The 21,139-nt window shown below is 46.7% G+C and overlaps 1 protein-coding gene across 1 annotated transcript in view; it reads left to right on the forward strand.

Moving 5' to 3' along the window:
* The window catches only part of KIF2A (kinesin family member 2A), a 2,798,933-nt gene that overhangs the window by 1,240,470 nt on the left and 1,537,324 nt on the right, over nucleotides 1-21,139 (forward strand). Inside the window, exon 9 of the mRNA XM_044063819.1 lies at nucleotides 494-523. Coding sequence (XP_043919754.1) covers nucleotides 494-523 — 30 coding nt within the window. The remainder of the gene's footprint in view (nucleotides 1-493; nucleotides 524-21,139) is intronic.

Raw genomic sequence — 21,139 nt, forward strand, 5'->3', positions numbered from 1 at the left:
ACCATAAGAGTTGACAGTTAAATTATTAGTTTGTACTGCGCAAGGTTGGGAAACAGCATTTGAGCATTTTTGCGAAGCTGTGTCCTTTTGTTTACTCACTTGCGCAGTGTTTACTGGTGACCTTTGCCCTGGAGGTGGCGTGCTAACGTAGTCAACAATAGTTGCAGTATTACTTTTAGAGCTGGAGCCAGATTGTTCGTTAGGAAAGTCATAAACACAGTTAGTGCCATTCGCATTTATAAAAGAAGATTTAACAGCCATAAATTCTTTAAATAAACGTTGATTGGAGTCTACCTGGTCCAATCGCTTACACAGTGCATCAATTTTACCCAAGAGAAGTCCGAAATTTGTCATATCTGAATCCGGTATAGTAGTTGTAGTTGAAGATTTAGCCAACACGTTGGTTTCATTTAATTGAGAACCTGACATGTTCGAAAAATCAGGTAAGGATGGATCGGATGCCATAAAACTAAGAAAACACAAAATCCACAAGAACAGCCAAAAACTCAAAAACGAAATCCACGTCCAACCTGAAAACGAACTTTAATTGAAGCACTTTTCGGCACACAGTAGATAGCCTTCTTCAGAATACAAAAAGAGAATAACTTCAACATATTTTATATACAAAAAGGCGCCATAATTAATCAATTAAACAGTTAAATAGTTAATTAAACTTTTTAAAGACACAAATTTTAAAGGCACAGATTGTTGTCACTAGGGAATGATGCACTGTGAGAGCTGGATAAAATAAATAAACGTATAAAAGTACTACAGGTAAACTCTAAAACTGTAACTTGATCAACTTAATAATTAACTAGTCAAGTCAGTTATAAACTCTGATCTATTGTTATAAATAATAATAAACATATAACAAAAAACGAATAAAAATAATAAAAAAAGAGTTGTCAGTTTATAAAAAATACATATAAAAAATGTATAATAATAAAGTACTATATAATAAAGTTATTTCATAAAAAATTGAAAACTTATATCAATTTGAAAGAGACATTAAAGATTAAATGACTTCCTATAGTGTGTGTTTGCTTGGGCCTCTCAGTTCTTATTACCTGCCATGTCTCAGATTTGGGTTCCGTAAGTGCATGGAGTGTGGCCATAAGCTCTCCCCAGCAGATGGCCACACTCTGTGCATCAAATGCTTAGGAACTGCTCATTTGAAATCTTCCTGCTCCATCTGCTTAGGATTCAGTCCCCACACATTGATGGACAGGAGGAACAAGTTGATTGATTAAAGGCCTTCTCTCCCCTCCTACCACTGAGGCCCAGGCCTCCTCAACTCTGCTTCCACTTCCGTCTTCGCCCAGGCTTCTGGAACTCAACATCCCGCCAAGAGGTCTGGGGATGGGGACAAGCCAGGTAAGTCCAAGGACAGGCCGATGAAGCGTTCCCCTAATCACTCTTCCTCCACTGGTCCTCCGGCCAAGGTCTTCTCAGCTCTGAGTCTCCCCGGCTCTTAACTCCTCATTTTTCCCCAGAAACGGAGGAGCTTCAGACCCGTTTGCCAGCTCAGGCTTCACCTCACTGCCCTTCTAGGCCAGTGTTTGTGGCCTCCTCGTCAAGATCCACCCTCAGCCTGTCTGAAGTGCAGGTATACAGGATGATGCAGAGATTTCTCTGCACCCAGATACAAATGGGAGTCTTGCCTGTCCCCTCTCCCTCCGGAGTGGGGGGTATGCAGTCTTCATTCATACCAACTACTCTTTCTCCAATCTGAACCCAGTTTTGGAGTCCTCTGATCCGAGGACACTTGGCATCAAGAGGTCGGCGTTGAATGTACCTAGTACATCAACGCCAGCCATTTCCTAGAGTAGGTCAGATTCGTCTTGCTCTCTGAACCATCGCCTCAGTGCCTGATCTGAGGGGATTGTATAAGCTCCACGTTTTTCAGAGCAGAGCCTTCCTCTTGGAATCTCTGTGCCTGGAGGTTCTGCTCTGGCTCCCCTGTTGATTCAGAGGGTTGCAGAACCTTCTGGTTCCCCTTTTGCTTTTGACGTGGTAAAGAGGGTTTGCTTGATCCCATCAGGACTCTTCACAATCTTGTCTTTGGAATCCGCCCTGGCTCCCTCTGTTTCTGGTGCAGATCCGGCAGTCCTGCTACTTAAGGACACCCTGTCGCCTCTTTGCCCCAGGGAACTCCCACTTGGAAACAGCGAGACATTGACAAGTCCTCCCCAGAAACCCCCACTGAGGAGGTGCCTCACAAACGTACATGTAAAAGGAGGCAGTTGAACCCCCCTCCCCCCACCCAAGTCCCTCACAGAAGACACCGATTTAGAGGAAGGGGAAGGCTCCTCCCTGGTCACCTCCCGAGGATGTCTCCTTTGGAGGCATCATGGAAATTCTCCGCCAGTGAGGGGGGTGATCTGCCCAGAAACCTAACTCAGATGAATCAGTGTTCCTGGAGGCATTTGGCGCAGGGGCCTCTACTTCCTGAGCGTCCCCTCCCCCAGATCCACTAGTGAACCTCATTACATCTTGGGAGTTGAAGGAGCCGGACATGGCGGAGCCAATCTCCAAGCGCCCGGATAAGATTTTAAGTGCCCAGTCAGGAGTTACTGGACCAAGGGGTCCCCTTTTGATGCCATGGTGGTGGCAGTGGACACTAAAATGGAGTTCACACAGGAGAACTGTACAGATGTTCATCGTGTTACCCTGCTGCAGTCATCACACTTGGGTTATCCTGTCGTCAGGCGGTCCCGCAGTCGGCCGGAATTCCAAAGTCTTGGTCCGGCGTCGGTTGCTGTCGCCTCTTCCCTGACATCAGTGCGCCAGGGGTATATATAATGCAACCGACGCCATTTTCTTCAGTCTTTCTTGCCGCGCGGTGCCCAAAGCAGAAGCACTTCGCAAGTGCCAGTCGGCCGACTCCTGCGATTTTTGAATTTCAGACCGAAGTCTTCTATAAAGCTAAGTACCCCGTTGGGGAAACTTTTCTTGCTTCAGACCAATGTCAGAAAAAGTTATCAATTGTATTTCTTGTGGGAAGCAAATACCTCATAAGGATTTTCATTCTTTTTGCATACCTTGCCTAGGCCCAGACCACAACGTCACTTCTTGTCAGTTTTGTGCTGGGTTTAATACGCATACTATTAAAAGACGCTTTGATTTTGCACGACACTACTTCGGTAGGAAATTTAACTACACCATGCCGTCGGAGCAACCGACTACCGGCGTGCACAAAAAACACAGGGATAAGGACAGAAGCCAGATTCCGAGGCCTCGGCTGATCTGGTCTCCGGATCTCCGGTCCTCAGTAAGGCTCCGACGCAGCCCCTGACTACCGCAAATCTGGAACCCGAGACCGCTACGGAAATTTTGACGGAATGTACCAGGCTGACGCAGCCTTTTACTTCAGGCCCTTCCGACGACCTTGCTTCTAAAGACGTCGGTGCTACAGAAACGCCATCGGTTTCGGAAGGCGTTTTCAGACCGACGAATCTTACCATTAAAACGTTTTCTAAGTCGAAGACTCCTTCTAAATCTAAAAGGACTGCACTTCGGTCTCCTGTTCAAGGCCCTATGCCTAAGAAACAGATGCTCAAAATGGCTGAAGATTTGATTTCTTTAATCAGGGGTTCACAGCCCCCTCCTGACAAAAGGCATAGACATGAGGAAGATTATGCTTCCTCTGAGCAAATGTCCATTTCTTCAGACTCCTCTGAGGACCAAGACTATTCCTCCTCTCATTATGAAGATTCTGATGCTGAAGACTATTCCCTCAGCTTCTCCTTCTGAAGACTACTCCTTTGGGGAAACTTTACACACTATGAGGGAACATTTTCACTGGGAAGGTCAGGACTACTCTGATTCAAAGAAAAGGCTCAGAGAGTTTCTTTTACTTCCCCAACACAGACCACTTGCCATCCTACCAGTTTTGGACTTTGTGGATGATGTCTATTTAGAATCCAGTTTCAACCCAGACTCTCTACCTCCTGCTCCGGCTAAGCCTGACAGATACTACAGAGTGCCTGATTCCCACAAATTTCTTTACAAAAGCCCAGTAGCTGACCCAGAGACCATCTCCCAGGGTCCCAAGTGGGCTAAGGCTTCTATGGCTAAAAACCCAGTACCTTCTGAGAGGGATTCCAGAGCACTAGACAGGTGGGGGAAAAAGGTTTACACCTCAGCCACACTAGCTATGAGGGCACTGAATTGTCAATTTCATATGCTTAAGTATCCACAATTTCTAATCTCTCAGTTAAAGCAAAGAATAACCTCTCTCCCTCAACAAACTGAATTGAAAGAAGTGCAGGATCTGTTGCATGCCACTGAGCAGGTTGGCAAAGATACCTTACAATGTGGGTTTGATTCTTTGGAGGCCTCCTGCAGAGCAGCTGTCACTGGGTCTGTTATACGTAGGCATGCTTGGTTAAAGGAACAAACTCTGCCTGATCATGTTAAAGCAAAACTACTAGATGCTCCCTTACAGCAGGATGTTCTTTTTGGAGTTAAAGCAGAAGAAGTTTTAAAGAAAAGGGAAGATGAGGCAAAATCTATGCAGACAGTCAAAGATTTCTTACAAGTACAACCCCCACGCTTCAGCAGAAAGTGGCCAACAAAACATTGGTCCTTTCCAGCCACTGACAGACCACAGAGGGGTAAATACAGACGCCCAAGGGGCAGAGGACAACCACAAGCCCAGTATAAACCTCGCCAATGGGGCACTACAACACAGAAGGGAGGAGAAGACGGGTCTCAATCCACCAGAAGGCAAACTCAATGACTTGCACCTCATCTGGCCAAGCAATACTCTTTTGGCAGTCCCCTTGGGGGGGAAACGCGCACTTTTTGCAGACAACTGGCACATTGTCACAAAGGACAAATGGGTCCTAGACATAATTTCACGAGGAGTCAGATTCCACTTTCACACCTTGCCAATGAAAAGAGGAATGCCAAACCTGCCACAAAATCAATGGGCAGAGTTACAAAAGCAAATTACAGCTCTCATGGAGATGAGAGCCATTCAACTGGTACCTACTCGAGAGCAAGGGCAAGGATTTTACTCAAGACTCTTTCTAATGCCCAGAAAGGACAATGCCTGTTGACCAATACTGGACCTTTCAATTCTAAACACTTACAAGTACCCAAATTCAAGATGCTAACACTACAAAATTCAAGATGCTAACACTACAGCAGCTACTTCCCATGTTGGGCAAGGAAGCATGGCTAGTAACGTTGGACCTCAAGGAGGCATACCTGTATGTCCCTATCAGACAAAGTTGCAGAAGATGCCTCCGTTTCATTGCAGGTTCAACCCATTACCAATTCTCTGCACTGCCCTTTGGCTTATCTACTGCGCCCAGAGTTTTCACAAAATGCCTGGCACCAGTAATTGCATACTGCAGACAAAGAGGAATTCAAATATATCCATACCTGGACGACTGCCTCATCCAAGCAGAAAGCAAAGACATTATCTTACATCATCTGGCCTTTGTAAAGCATCTACTAAACTGCCTGGGGTACACAGTAAACGAAAAGAAGTCTAAACTAGTACCCTCACAAAAAATGACATTCCTGGGTGCCAGCTTGAATACAATGGCCCAGAAGGCTTATCTTACGCCAGACAAGCAACTACAACTAACTCAATATTTCAAGACAATGGCAACAAAGACCCAATTAACTGCAAGAAAAATTCTGCAGGCTTTGAGCTTCATGGCATCTTGCAGTCTAATACCATTTGCAAAGCTGCATATGAGGAAATTACAGTGGTACCTAAAAAGCGTATGGTCTCAACACAGCCACAGCTTGGACACAGTGATCTCTCTCATTCCCTGCCTACAACAGGAATTTCTATGGAGGTCGCAGGCATGTCACCTCAACAAGGGTCAGCCTTTCACCTTGCCCCCAGCCAGGCAAACTATCACAACAGATGCTTCAGACTACGCCTGGGGGTCACACATGGCAGGGCAATGCATTCAAGGCCTATGGACTGCAGATCAAAGAAATCTGCACATAAATCAAAAAGAGATGCTAGCTGTACAGAAAGCTCTGACAGCCTTCAAGGATCTATTACATCCAGGGCAACTTGCAATAAAGACGGACAGCACCACAGTTATGTGGTACATAAACAAGGGGGTACACATTCCTACCCTCTATGCAGGCAAGCAATGATCTTATGGAACACGGCTCTGGCCTACCAAGTCGTTACAAGCTCAATTCCTGCCAGGACAGAAGAACACATTGGCAGACGACCTCAGCAGAAACATCAAAGATCCCCACGAGTGGAAACTAGACCCACAGATATTTACAATGATAACTCAAAAATGGGGTCTTCCAAACATAGACCTGTTTACCAGTCCTCAGAACTACCAACTGACAAAATTTTGTACAAGGACATTTCACCATCAAGCTTCGAAAGTGGACTCTCTCTCTTTCAGTTGGTAAAACCTGACAGCGTATGCCTTCCCTCCACTACCTCCCCTCACGAAGGTTCTTTTGAAGGTCAAAAAGGAAAGACGACTGATTCTCATAACCCCAGGCTGGCCACGCCAGCACTGGTACCCGCTATTGAAAAATATGGCCCACAGCCCACCAGGGATATTGCCTCAAATACCCTATTTGCTCGCACAACAAAACAAACAGATTCTTCACAGCCAGCTCGAAACGTTAAATCTGGCTGCATGGCAAATCTACTAAACATACAACCAGCTCCTCTTTCACAAGCAGTTCTGGATGTTATTCTGGAAACCAGGAGGCCAAGCACCAGGAAGGCTTATTCAGACAAATGGAAAAGGTTTGTGCCTGGAACCAAGCTAAAGGCCAAGACACAATTCAGCCTCTCATGCCTCACATTCTACAGTATTAAGCTGAGATGTTGCACAAAGGACTTTCCTTTTCCTCAATTAAAATCCATGCTTCAGCTATTTCAGCTCACTACAACACAGATCCACCTTTATTTTCACATCCTCTTCTAAGGCAGTTCCTCAGAGGGGCAAAAAACATTAGACCACCCAGGAGAGCTCCTACACCAACGTGGGACCTCAACTTTGTTCTGGAAAAACTAACGCTACCTCCCTTTGAAACGGCTTTCTCTGCAGATCTTCAGTTCCTATCATGGAAGACTGCCCTGCTCCTAGCAATAACTTCAGCTAGGAGAGTCTCAGAACTACAGGCACTAATGGCAGCGGAACCTTTCCTCATCTTTCATCAAGACAGAGTTTCTCTACGAACTAATCCTTCCTTTATGCCTAAGGTGGTTTCCATTGTAGCTTTAAATCAAACCATCCACTTACCCACCTTCTTCCCCAATCCACAGAACAAAGGTGAGAGACTCCTGCATTCCTTGGATATTCACAGGCAGCTTTGTTACTACCTGGACAAAACTAAGGCTTTCAGAAAAACTGACCAGCTCTTTGTATCCTATGCTACAGCTTCTCAAGAGAATGCTATATCTAAGCAAACCATTTCTGAATGGATAGATCATTGTATACGGTTCTGCTATACCTATCATGGGAAACCAGTCCCTGCTACCATTAGATCCCACTCTACCAGGGCAACAGCTACCTCTACAGCCTTTCTCAGGGGGATTCCAACCAAGGAAATTTTATAAGCTGCAACTTGGAGTTCAGTACACACATTTACCAAACGCTGTCACCTACCTCTTTACTCTAAATCCAGGGCGGGCTTCACCACTGCAGTTCTGCAGGGCCTGATTGCCTCCACTAACCCTCTGTGATACCTCCCCCCTACCTTAGCTTTGGGATTCAACCCAAGTGTGATGACTGCAGCAGGGTAACACAATAAACATAGTACAGTTTTGTACCTACCATAAATGTAGATGTTCGAGTGTTCACCCTGCTGCAGTCCAGGTTACCCTCCCTCCATCCCCTCTGATCTACTGGCAAAATCTCTTCTATGCCTTACTGATGTATTTGCTTATAGCTGAAGGGATTTTGTGTTTGTGCAGTGTTCACTCCATTTGGTACTAATTCTGACCACCTTTTTGGGGGCACCTGACACCTGGGGCAAGAAAAACCTGAGGAAAATGGCGTCGGTTGCATTATATATACCCCTGGCGCACTGACGTCAGGGAAGAGGCGACAGCAACCGACGCCGGGCCAAGACTTTGGAATTCCAGCCGACTGCGGGACCGCCTTACAACAGGATAACCCAAGTGTGATGACTGCAGCAGGGTGAACACTCGAACATCTACATTTATGGTAGGTACAAAACTGTACTTTCATCCACCGGACCGAGAGTCTAGGATGATGGACCGTTTTATGAAATGGGTGTGTGCTTCAGCAACGTTTTTGGTGTGTGCACTGAATTACTTGGCACACATGATTAGACTTCAGCGAGATCTGGTCAAGAAGATCGCCTAGTCTACCCCTGGGTCCATGTCGGAGGAGGAAAAGAAAGTTTTCTCCTCTCAAATGGCCACCCTCACTTCTATTGCTAACACCTCTATGCGTCTCCTCTCCTATACTACCAGGGGCGCTGCTAGAGCTGCTGGAACAGGCATTGCCATGTGGTGCCATGCCTGGCTTTGGCTTTGTGCCTTCTCTGAGCCCTTTACGGCATCTTTTATTAATGCCCCGTACGACGGTTCCACCCTTTTCGGAAAGTCAGTATGCGAGACACTAGACCAGAGTGAGAAAGACAGGAAGACACTGTCTGCCGTTGGGATCCACTGTTAGGTCCCTCAATGAACCTTTTCAAGGAATCAGTGGGGGGCTCTGAAGATGTGGTTCTGGAAATCTCTGAGTTACTCCGAGGACACTCAGGACTCGCCTTTCCTCAGAGCCAGAGAGGGATTCAATAGACGCTGACCCAGAGGCAGATGGGGTCTGAGGAATTGAGGGTCTCAGGAGCCTTTCTTGGATAGACCTGCACAGCAACTCTGAAGGGCTGCCTGGCTGCTCAGCTGTGGGGGCAGTCGGGGGATGCCTTTCGCTACACCCAACAGCCTGGGAGTCTATCATGGGTGATCGTTGGGTGTTGCAAATCATATCCAGAGGCTATTCAATCTCTTTCAATCAATCACCTCTCCCACCCAGACACCTGCCTGGACATTACACCCATGCAAAGGTAGGAAGCAGCACTGGAAATTGCAAAGCTGCTAGAAAAGCGAGTCATCCAACCTGTCCCCCTAGACCAGACTGTATTAGGCTTTTATTCCAGATTCTTTTTGGTGCCAAGACTCATTCTGGATCTGTCCATCTTAAACCTGTCAGTTGCCAAGACAAAATTCTGGGTGGTCACGCTTCAATCTATCCTGCTCTTTCTTCTGGAGAGCGATTGAATGTACTCATTCCACTTTCGGGATGCATACTACCACATCAAAATGGGCAGACGCACTCGGAGGTTTCTGTACTTCTGGCTGGGAGCCAGTTATTACCAGTTCAGAGCACTCCCCTTTGGTCTCACCACAGTCCCCCAGGGTGGTAGCGGCTCACCTGAGACTACAGAGATTCCAGGTCTTCCCCTACCTGGATGATTGACTCCTTGCTGCCCCTTCCAGGCATCAACTCTGCCAAACGAGGGATTCCCTGCTTCACTTAGCCCACCTGTTGGGCATAACCATCATTCTCAACAAATTGTTAATGGCTGTAGTTCAAGTGTTAAATTTCATTGGGGCTCTGTTGGACACTATTCAAACCAAGGTTTTTCTAACCTCGGAGAGGATCCATTCTCTGAAGCTACATGTCCTCAGTATCTCTCAAGCTCAGTCGCCGAAGGCGGCATTGATATTACGGGCGTTGGAGTCCTTGGCGGTCATGATCACTCTTACACATGGCCCATTTTCACATTTGGGTACTTCACTGGACCCTGCGGTTCAATTGCCCATGCTAGATCTTCCGTTGTCTCACCCTGTTTGAGTATCTTGGGTGTGCAGGGACTCTCTTCTGTGGTAGATTAGTTCCTTGGACCTTCTCCGGGGTCACCCCTTTCTTCTGCCTTCCCCTTTGGCTATGGCGACCACAGATGCCTACTTACTAGGGTGGGGAGGCACTGCTTGAGAAGGACAGTCCAAGATGCATGGTCCCTCTACGAGGCTCGATTGCATATCAGCATCCTGGAGATGAGGGTGGTGCTCCTAGCATTGCAAGCGCTCCAAGCCCATCTTTCCCTAGGAATAATTTCTATCCAGACAGACAATATTTCCGTGGTGTGGTACGTCAACAAGCAGAGGGGAACTAGGTCCTATCCCCTGTGTCACGAAGTCATGAGAGTGAGGGAGTGGGCGATCTCTACCGGCCGTTTTTTGGTAGCTACGCACATTCTGGGGAGGTCCAGCATTCTAGCAGACAGGCTCAGCAGGTCTGTCCTGATGCCTTACGAGAGATCTCTGAATCCTTCGATAGCGAAACAGACCTTTTTCAAGTGGAGTCAGCCTTGCTTCTCCTCTCCTTCCAGCTCGAAGTGCAACGAGTTTTTTTGCTTTGAACGCCCCACTGGGGGAAGCCCTCAGGGACTCTCTGGTTCATGCTTGGCCCTCTGGTCTTCTGTATGGTTATCCTCCTCTTCTCCTAATACCGAAATTTCTTCAGAAAGCTTGCAGGCTGGGGAGCTTAGTCATCCTCATTGCTCCATTCTGGCCTCACCAATTATGGTTCCCCTCTCTGTGGTGTCATGTTGTGTCCACCCTGGACGTTGGATCCGATTCCAGATCTTATCTCTCATCCTTCAGGGATTCTCCATCCAGACCTGGTCAGTCTGAAGCACACTGCTTGGCTGCTCCAGTTCCCTTGATAATCAGGACTCCCGGGTTATCTTCACCGGTCCAAAGGAATTTGGTTGCGACTCATAAGTCTTCTACCAGGAAGGTTTATTCCAGCAAGTGGAAATATTTATATATTTGTGTTTCTCAGCATGACCTCGACCCCTTCACTGCTCCGGTTCCGGCGGTTTTGGAATTTCTTGCAAGTTTTTTTTCTGCAAGGTGCCAGTTCTTAGCTCAAGGTCCAACTGGCAGCCCTTTCCAACTTTCATGTGGGTGACAGTATGGCTTCTTCTAAGCTTTGGTAAAGCCTTTTTGAAGGGAACCTTTTTGCTTCTGCCACCATTTAAGGACCCAACGCCTCCTTGGGATCTCTCACTAGTCTTGCAAGCTTTGGCCTCGCCCCCCTTCGAGCCTGCAGCCTCGGTGGACTTCATATTCTTGTCCTGGAAAGCAGCCTTCTTGGTTGCTATTGCATCTGCCAAGAGAGTTTCGGAGCTTCAAGCATTGTCAGTTAAGCCTCTTTATTTGGTATTTCATAAGGACAGGGTGTCCTTGCGTACTAATCCAGCCTTTCTTCCTAAGATAGCTTCGGAATCCAGTATTAATCAAGTGATTAATCTCCTGGTTTTCTTCCCAAAATTTCAGAATAAAGGAGTACAAACTGCACTTATTGGACTTGCATAGACAGTTGCATTTTTACATGCATAGGACTAAATCCTTTCATAAGTCCGACCAACTCTTTATTTCCTATTCTAAGCCCTTTTTAGGGAAATCGGTGTCAACGGTCACCATTGCCTGATGGATTTCTCAAGTGTGTCACTCTGGCATATTCGGCTAGAGGTTTATCCTTGCCAGGTCATGTGAAGGCGCATTCCACTAGATCTATTACTTCAGCTGTCTTTTGGTCCAAAGTATCTTTAGATGACATTTGCTCTGCAGCTACTTGAGCTTCTTCACATACTTTTATTTTGCATTACAAGTTGGACGTTCTGTCTAGAAACAGGGCATCCTTTGGCTCCACCGTGCTCCAGAATATCCTTCCATGAGGGCCTCCCAGGTGTTTAGTTGCTGGGGACTCTGTCCCATAGGCTGAGTTGCTCTTCATTTGTCTTCAATCATCCCTCCCTTCTTCCCCTTGCCTTGCCTGTGTGGTGGTCTGGTCGAAAGAGGAATGGTCACCACATTGGTATACCCTTGTTCTCCTCTTCTTGTTTATAGAGACCCTTGTCATGGGACAAGGTTTTTTGGGTCAGGTTGGGATGCTAAGGTAGGCAGCTAACTCTATCTGAAGGGAGGAAGGAGATGGACATTATGGGTAGGGGAAGACCTTGGAGCTTGGATCAGACGCTGGATATGCGGCTGACTCGGATCCATGTATCCACAGGTTGAAGACAAATGAAGAGCAACAACTCAGATGGAACTTTATGGTAAGTACAAAACTTCTTTTAGTCTTAATTAAAGCACACTCTACCAGAGCCATTGCCTCTTCTGATGCCTTCTTCAAAGGGTTGGACACCAATTCCTTTCTGGAGGCAGCTGCTTTGGTCATCAGCCCATACCTTCACCAAGCATTACAAACTGTACAACATCTCCAAATTCAGGGCAGGATTTGCTAGGACATTCTGTTCTCTGTTGCAGTATTCTATACTGCCCTCCATCCCCCTGCACTTGTTCTTCCTCAGATGTATCTATCTTCCATACCTGTTTCTCAAGCGTTCTCCCTGGGGCACTCATTTTTGATTATGGTGCGTGTGTACATCCCTTTTACGGTCTACGTTTGATAGCCTATGTGAGACGTACCACGTATTGTAGGCACTAAAGTCTTTTGTATACTGGCCGACGTCTGGTCACTTGGCAGGAAATCTCCCTCATGTAAAGAGTACTGCAACAGAGAAGAGGACATCTAACGTTATGGCAAGACTTTACACAAGTACTCTATGTCAAGGACACATGCTTCCACATCTTCATAGAAAAATCTCACATAGGGTCATGAGCTTCAAAGCAGGTTTGAGGCTTTATCAGTTTTGTGCTGTGCCCTTTGGCTTGTCTACTGCACCGAAGTTTTTCACAAAATGCCTAACCCCCAGTAATAGCCTACTGCAGGCCAAAGGGCATTCAAATTTACCCCTACGTAGACTGCCTCATTCAAGCAACAAATTTTGAGAAATTGAAAGCAGATCTGCTGTACACCTAAGAGTTCTTGGCTTTACTGGGGTTTACCATCAATATGCAAAAGTCTCAGATCATCCCCACAAACAGGAATGTGTTTCTGGGAGCTTTGCCGGACACCTTCAGAAAGCTTTCCTTCCTCCAGACAAGAGTTACATTTCTAACTTTGTACTTCCAAAAGCTCCTTCAAAGGAACAACCTCACAGCCAGGGAGTTCCTCAGAGCTCTAGGTTACATGGCCTCTTGCATCCTCATGATCCCCCTGACCAGACTGCATATGAGGAAGCTGCATTAGTACCTCAGAAATGTGTGGTGCCAGCATTCTCATCCTCTTAACTTCACGGTGAAGCTTCTCCCCTGTCTCAAGAAAGTTATCTTGTGGGCAGACGCATACACACTCAACCCAAGCCTTCCCTTCAAGTTTACCCCTCAGGATCTAACTCTGACCATGGATGCCTTTGAATTTGCCTGTAGGGGGCCCCTTACAACAATTTAGATACTCTGGGCAGATGAGACTCCAAGTTCAAAAACAAACACACCAACCTAAAAGAACTGACGGCAGTCCAAAAATATCTGATTGCCTTCAAAGACCAATGGAAAACCAGGAGTACTACTAGTAAAGAGAAGACAGTACAATGGTTTTGTGGTATATAGACGAGCAGGGAGGGACTCTCAACCTCTGTGTCACTTAGCCATGGACATTCAGGAAACTACAAACCCCCTAGCTCTGCACCACATGGCACAGTACCTAACTGGCAGATCACCTAAGCAGGGCCCTGTCAGACGCTCATGCCTGGCAACTACATCTGGAAATTTTTTTCAGCATTGTCAAAGAATGGGTTATGCCAGAGATGGACATTTTGGTCCACCAAAGAAAACGCTCACTTGAAAAAGTTTTTCCCAAGTACCAAAACAAGGTCAGCCTAGAAGACAGATGCCTTCTCCTTCCCTTGGACAGGACTATTCCTCTGTGTCTTCCCCCAATACCCTTGCTCCCTGGGGTACTGCTGAAGGTATGGGAAGAAGGGGCAATATCCCCAGATTGGCCAAGACAGCACTGCTGTCCTCTCATGCTCAGTCCAAACAGGAACATCCATGGTTGCCGCCCCAAATAAATGAACTTATTTATACAGAAAAAGCAACATCATGCACCCCAACCTGAACACACTCAAACTGACAGTTTGGATGATGCAGTGACCCCTTGGAGGGTGGCATTCCTTGACTAACAGGTCCTGGACATTCTAAAACAAACCTGGAGACCTAGCAGAAGCAAAATCTTACCTTGCCAAATGGAAGAGATTCATTGTATTTTGCAGACAAAAAAGGACAGAGCCCTCTTCAAGCTCAGATGCCTCTGATCCTTTCATACTTGTCTAGAGTTTTTGACAAGACTTTATTTCTCTATTAAAATTCACACTTCAGCAATTTCAGCTTATTTGCCTACTCAGCCCTCTCTCTTCTCCCATCCTGTTATGAATCCGTTCCTGAGAGGGATTATTTACAGCAGAATCCTGAGAAAACCTTCCTGATGTCCATTGTGTTTCACTGTTGCAGTCATGACTGTAGGGTTCTCCCCTGCCAGCAGGCAGCCCTCGGTCGGCCAGAATCCCAAAGTCTGGGTCCGGCGTCGGCTGTTCAACCATGCTCCCTGACGTCAGAGCGCCAGGAGTACAAAGCTGACAGCCGACGCCATCTTCTCCAGTCTTTCTTGCCGTGCGGTGATAGCAGTTTGCAAGTGCTGGTCGACTGACTCCTGACTATTTTTTCTGATAAACTTCAGTCCGAAGATTTTCTTCTCCACTCAAAGCTAAGTACCCCGTTGGGGAAACTTTTTTCTTGCTCCACTCCGATGTCAGAAAAAGTTAATAATTGTATTTCATGTGGGAAGCAAATACCTCATAAGGATTTTCATTCTTACTGTATTCCTTGCTTAGGCCCTGACCACGACGTAGCTAGTTGTCGGTTTTGTGCTAGATTCAATCAACGTACAATTAAGCGAAGGTACGATCTTGCTTTTCATTACTTTGGTAGGCGCTTTAACTACAAAATGTCGTCGGATACGGTTCCGGTTACCGGAGTTCACAAACGTCGCAAGGATAAAGACAGGCCTCCGAGGTCCAAATCGGATGATAGCGCACAAGCGGAGCCAGCTTCAGGTTCGGCCATCGTCAGTGAGGCGCTTTTGCAGCCCCTGTCGTCGGCCATTTCAGAACCGATGGCCGAAACGGACTCTCATGAGGAGCCAACCAGACCTTTAAATATTTCTATTGCAGGACCTTCGGACAATGCTCCTTCGGATGGGTCCGGAGCCGCTGTGCAGGTCTGGCTTCCGAAGGGGTTTTCAGGCCTACTCAGCTTCTAATAAAGGCAAAACCAAAGACTCCTTCTAAATCAAAGACTGCAACACAGGCCTCTTCTGAACCGGCTCCCAAGTCACAGAAACAGTTACTCAAGATGGCGGAGGATTTACTTACTATGATTAGGAGTTCACATCGCCCTCCAGATAAAAGGCCAAGGCAGGATGTTTATTATGATTTCTCTGATCAGGCTTCTGTTTCCTCAGTTTCTTCTTCTGACCAGGAATATTCTTTCCCTCCTTATGAGGATTCTGATGCTGAGGAATCCATTCCTTCAGCTTCTCCCCCTGAGGATTTCTCTTTTGGGGAAACTTTGCATGAAATGAGGGAACATTTCCACTGGGAAGGACAGGAGTATTCCGAATCTAAGAAAAGACTGAGGGATTTTCTTCTTCTTCCCCAACATAGACCCCTGGCTATTCCTCCTGTTTTGGATATTGTGGATGATGCCTTTTCGGAGGCTAACTTAACCCCTGACTCTTTTCCTCCTGCTCCTGTTAAGCCTGATAGATATTACAGGGTTCCTGATTCCCACCAGTTTTTATACAAGAACCCTTCTGCTGACCCTGAAACCATTTCTCCGGGTCCTAAGGGAGTTGAGGCCGCTTCTGCCAAAAATCCCATTCCTACTGAAAAGGATTCTCGATCCTTAGAAAGATGGGGCAAAAAGGTGTACACTTCTGCTACTTTGTCCATTAGGGTTTTAAACTGTCAGTTTCATATGCTGAAATACCAGCAATGTGTTTTAAAACAAAAGCTTTCTTCCATTTCTGCCTGTGCAGATGATAAGGAGTTACATGACTTATTGCATGCCACTGAACAAGTTGGGAAGCATGGTTTACACTGTGGATTTGATGCCTTGGAGGCTTCTTGTAGGGCTGCTGACTCCGGCACAGTCATTAGAAGGCATGCATGGCTAAAGGAACAAAATTTGCCTGAACAAGTAAAGGCTAAATTATTGGATGCTCCTGTTCAGCATAATGTTTTGTTTGGATCAAAAGCTGAAGAGGTGATTAAAAAGATGGAGGATAAGGCGAAATCCATGCAAACAGTTAAAGATTTCTTACAAGTACAGCCACCTAGATTTAGCAGGAATTGGCCTTCAAAAAATTGGTCCTTTCCCACTTCAGACAGGCCTCAGGGGGGTAGATATAGACGCTCCAGAGGAAGGCCTCAAACACAAGCTTCTTATAGACCAAGACAGTGGACTGCTTCCACCCCTAGGGGAGGAGAGGACAGGTCACAAACACAAAGGAAACAAACTCAATGACTCCCTCTGTTGGGCTACAGGAACTTCTTGCCTGGAAGCCCCTCTCGGAGGAAAACTCTCTCTCTTTTATCAAAATTGGACTCAAATAACCCAAGACAAATGGGTTTTGGATGTGGTTTTAAGAGGTTACAAATTCCATTTTCATACCTTGCCAAAGCGGATGGCCAGACCTTCCAAAACATCAATGGACGGAGGCCTTAAACCAGGTGGAAGCTCTTTTGGCTATGAATGCCATAGAACTGGTTCCACTTTCAGAGATGGGAAAAGGTTTTTACTCAAGGCTCTTTCTAGTCCCCAGGAAGCAAAACGCATGGAGACCCATTCTGGATCTGTCGGTCTTGAACACCTTTCTATAGATTCCAAAATTCAAGATGCTTACTCTACAGCAGCTACTTCCAATGCTGTCCAAAGATGCATGGATGGTAACTTTGGATTTAAAGGAGGCGCATTTACACATTCCCATCAGGCAGGATCGCAGAAAATACCTCAGGTTCAAGGCCGGATCAAGGCACTTTCAATTCTCTGCCCTGCCCTTTGGATTGTCTACTGCGCCCAGGGTCTTCACCAAATGCCTGGCTCCAGTAGTAGCTTACTGCAGACTCAAGGGAATTCAAATTTACCCTTAGCTGGACGATTGTCTAATTCATGCAGACAGCAAGGATGTCTTACTCCAGCATCTAGAATTTGTACAGAACCTCCAAGTTCCTCGGATTCTCTGTAAACATAAAAAAGTCAAATTTGACACCATCACAACAGATAACTTTTCTGGGTGCTCTTCTAAACACCACAACCCAGATGGCATTTCTGACATCCGAAAAACAATTACAGCTGGCTTCAACTTTCAAAACCTTGGCAACTTTAACTCAACTATCTGCAAGGAAATTCCTGCAGGCTTTGGGTTACATGGCCTCCTGCATCCTTCTCGTACCATATGCAAGACTACACTTGAGGAAAATACAGTGGTACCTAAAAAGTGTATGGTCTCAGCATTGCCACAGTTTAGACATACTGATCTCCGTCCTTCCTTGCCTTCAAAAGGAATTTCTTTGGTGGTCCAGGGCATGTGCTCTAAACAAAGGGAAACCCTTCCGTCTGCCTCCTGCCACTCGGATTCTAGCCACGGTCGCCTCGGATTATGCTTGGGGAGCCCATTTTCGGGGCAACTGTCTGCAGGGCCTTTGGACAAAGGATCAGAAGCACCTGCATATCAATTTAAAGGAAATGTTAGCTGTTCAGAAAACTCTGTTGGCCTTCAGGAATCTTTTACAACCAGGACAACTACTAATACGGACAGACAACACCACAGTTATGTGGTACATAAACAAGCAAGGGGGATCTCATTCCTACCCCCTTTGCAGACTAGCCATGGCTCTATGGAGCACAGCTCTAGCTTGCAATCTGGATCTTCCAGCTCAGTTTCTACCAGGGAAACAAAACTTCCTGGCAGACAGTCTGAGCAGAAACCTTTCGGATCCACACGAGTGGATGCTGGACACCAAAATATTCAGGATGATAACAGCAGTCTGGGGATGTCCTCACATAGACCTCTTTGCATCCCATCTCAATCATCAACTACAGAATTTTTGCCCCAGGTCTTTCCACAGAGAAGTTTGGAAAGTGGATGCCCTGTCATTCAGTTGGAGGAACCTCTCGGGATATGCCTTTCCGCCTCTTCCTCTTCTTCCACGGGTCTTATTGAAGATAAAACAGGACAAGCCCAAGATGATAATCTTGCTGGCTCCAAATTGGCCTCAGCAGTTTTGGTATCCAACTCTAAAAAACCTATGTCTGGAGCCCCCTTGGGTTTTACCTCAGTCTCCGAACCTTCTGTCCCAACATCAGGGTCAGGTTCTACACTCTCATGTCAGAACTCTCAGCCTGGCGGCCTGGTTAATCCAGGGCCTTTGATTTCTTCTTTCCTACCCAAGCAGGTTATGGATGTCATTTTAGAAGCCAGATGTCCTAGCACTAGAAAATCTTATGCAGGAAAATGGAAAAGATTTTGTTCCTGGATGCAGGCTCAGGATTCTGATCCTCTTCTTCCTAACATTACCTTAATTTTACTTTACTTGACGCATCTCTTACATAAGGGTCTCTCTTTCTCTTCCATTAAGATACATGCCTCTGCTATTTCTGCTCATTATAATAAAGACCCTCCCATCTTTTCCCACCAGCTCATGAGACAGTTTCTCAGAGGAGCTAAGAACTTAAGACCTCCTAGATCCCCTCCCATTCCTGCTTGGGATCTCAACTATGTTTTGGAAAAACTAACCTTGCCTCCTTTTGAGCCTGCTGCCTCTTCTGACATCAAGTTTTTATCTTGGAAGACAGCTATCTTGTTAGCCCTAACCTCTGCCAGGAGAGTTTCAGAGTTACAAGCTCTTATGGCTGTGGAACCTTATATTATTTTTCGTCAAGACAGGGTATCTTTGAGGACTAATCCTACCTTCATGCCTAAGGTGGTTTCCAAAGTGGCTTTAAATCAAACTATCCACTTGCCAACCTTTTTCCCCACTCCTCAAAATAAAGGGAAAAGGATCATGTGATAGTGTTCAATCTCGCCGTTTGTTCTTACACATGGGTTCGGAGCCGATCCTCGGCTCCGTGCCGGCCTCTTGCAAGCTCTGCATCGAGAAGAAGCTCGAGACAATCTAATACCCACAATCCCCCTCTGCCTTTACCTCAGATCTAGTTTGCCGCTGCTGCATTCGCATCGTTGGGAGCTAGCTCGAGGGTTTTCTAAGCTAAGATATAACTTTTTGTTGTATTTTATTGAGAATTCTATTTAACTTGATATTGTCAGTATTACCTAGTGTGATTGTGTTGTGGTTCCGTAATTTTTTGGTACCGTTAACCTTTTTATCGGTATTTTTGTACCGGGGCCTACACCCTTTCCATATACTACTATATTGAGACAAATTTATACCGGATTTGACATTTACCTGATTGTGACTATTTTTCCCGGATTTGACTGTGTATTTGTTTCTGGAATTGTTTATTACCTACAATGTCTGAGAAGGCAAAGTCTGGTTTCAAGCGTTGTCAGTGTGGCCAAAAAATGTCGGTCACTGACAACCATAGTTCCTGTGTCTACTGCCTTGGCCCTCTCCACTTACAAGAGGATTGCTCCATCTGTCACTCTTTCAGTGGGAGGGTCATGACAGATAGGCGCAGGAAACTAATGGACAGGGTCTTTGAAACCAGCTTTCCAAGAGGCTTTGGATGCTTCTGACCAGGCATCGAAGTCCTCTAAGGAATCGAAGACATCGGAGCCCAAGTCATCGGCTCCGAGCTCTTCTTCAAAGGTTAGATCACCGGTTCCACAGACTTGGGCCGAGTGTTCAACTGGTGTCGGTTCCTGAGCCTCGAGTCTTGGAACCGGTGATGGAGCTCCCTCCTTCGCCATATAGAGGTCGGCTCCGTCTTGGTTCCTTGACCCGTTCTTCCTCTAAACTTTCGGATGTCGATGTGGATCGTGGTGCAGAAGCTGCTGGAGCATTCGCCCTCTCTAAACTTATTTCGGTTTCCACCCAGCTGGTGTCGAAACTTGAAGGCCTTCCTGTATCTCCATCCATTCCTCCTCCGAGACCGATTCAGTCTTTGGAGCTGGAAGAGGCTGATCTGCTGATTGTGGAGCCCTCGGGTCCAGAACCGTCCTTTCTCGGTCTGTTCCTCACCTCGACTCCGTCGGACCCGTACCGGAGTCTCGGAGCCGACGGTCTGTTCTTGGTTCGGGGCGAGTCGAACCGGCGTGTCGGTTCCGACTCTCCTCGGGCCTCGCACGGATCGATTCGGCTCCGTCCTCGGGTCGATGCCTTCGTGCCCGTGTCGGGATTCTTCCCATTTCTTGAGCCGGAGACTCTTCGATGCGGGACCGGGGCGTTCGACCTGATGAGGAAGGTGTTGTCTACCCAGACAACCACATCAGTGGAAGCAGTTTCTCCTCCCCATAAAGGGCCTTTGTCTTCATCTGCACCCACGGCCACATCCAAGCGTCGGGCACCAGTGTCTCAGCCACCCTGGAGGTGCCCCTCTTCCTCCGAGGCTTCTTGGATGCTCCCCACGAGGAAGTCCCTAGGAAGAGACTGTGTAAGAGGAGACACTTGGATTCTCCACAGGAATCCATAACATCTGATACTGACTTAGATGAGTCAGAGGGGTCCCCTAAGTCACCTTCAGAAGATGTCTCTTTTTCAGACATTTTGGAGATCCTGAAACAGAGAGGTGACTGGCAGTCCCTTCCCCCTTCTGAGGATGAGTCAGTTCTGCTGAAGGCATTTGGTGCTCGCCCTTCCTCCTCCTGGGTCACTCCGCCTTGACGAACTAATGGAACTTATTGCTCAAGGCGTGGGAGGCTCCTGACACAGTGGAACCTGTTCCTAGGAAACCGAACAAGTACATCACAGCACCTCAGGATAAGTCCTACCTTACTAAAGGAGTTCCAGTAGGCGCTATGGTGGTGGCTGCAGCCACGAAAAAGGAGATGTCGGAGTCTTCTTCGTCTGTCCATCCGCCTAATAAAGATTCTAGGACGATGGATAGATATGGGAAGCGCATTTTTAGTTCAGCGGCTTTTTCCATGCGGTCCCTGAACTATTTGACCCATTTTACACGTCTGCAGAGGGATCTAGTCAAAGAGTTGGGAGATACCCTCCAGGGTAC

Source organism: Protopterus annectens, chromosome 2.part2, assembly GCF_019279795.1.
Source record: "Protopterus annectens isolate FY-2018-M chromosome 2.part2, PAN1.0, whole genome shotgun sequence".
Classification (NCBI taxonomy): domain Eukaryota; kingdom Metazoa; phylum Chordata; order Ceratodontiformes; family Protopteridae; genus Protopterus; species Protopterus annectens.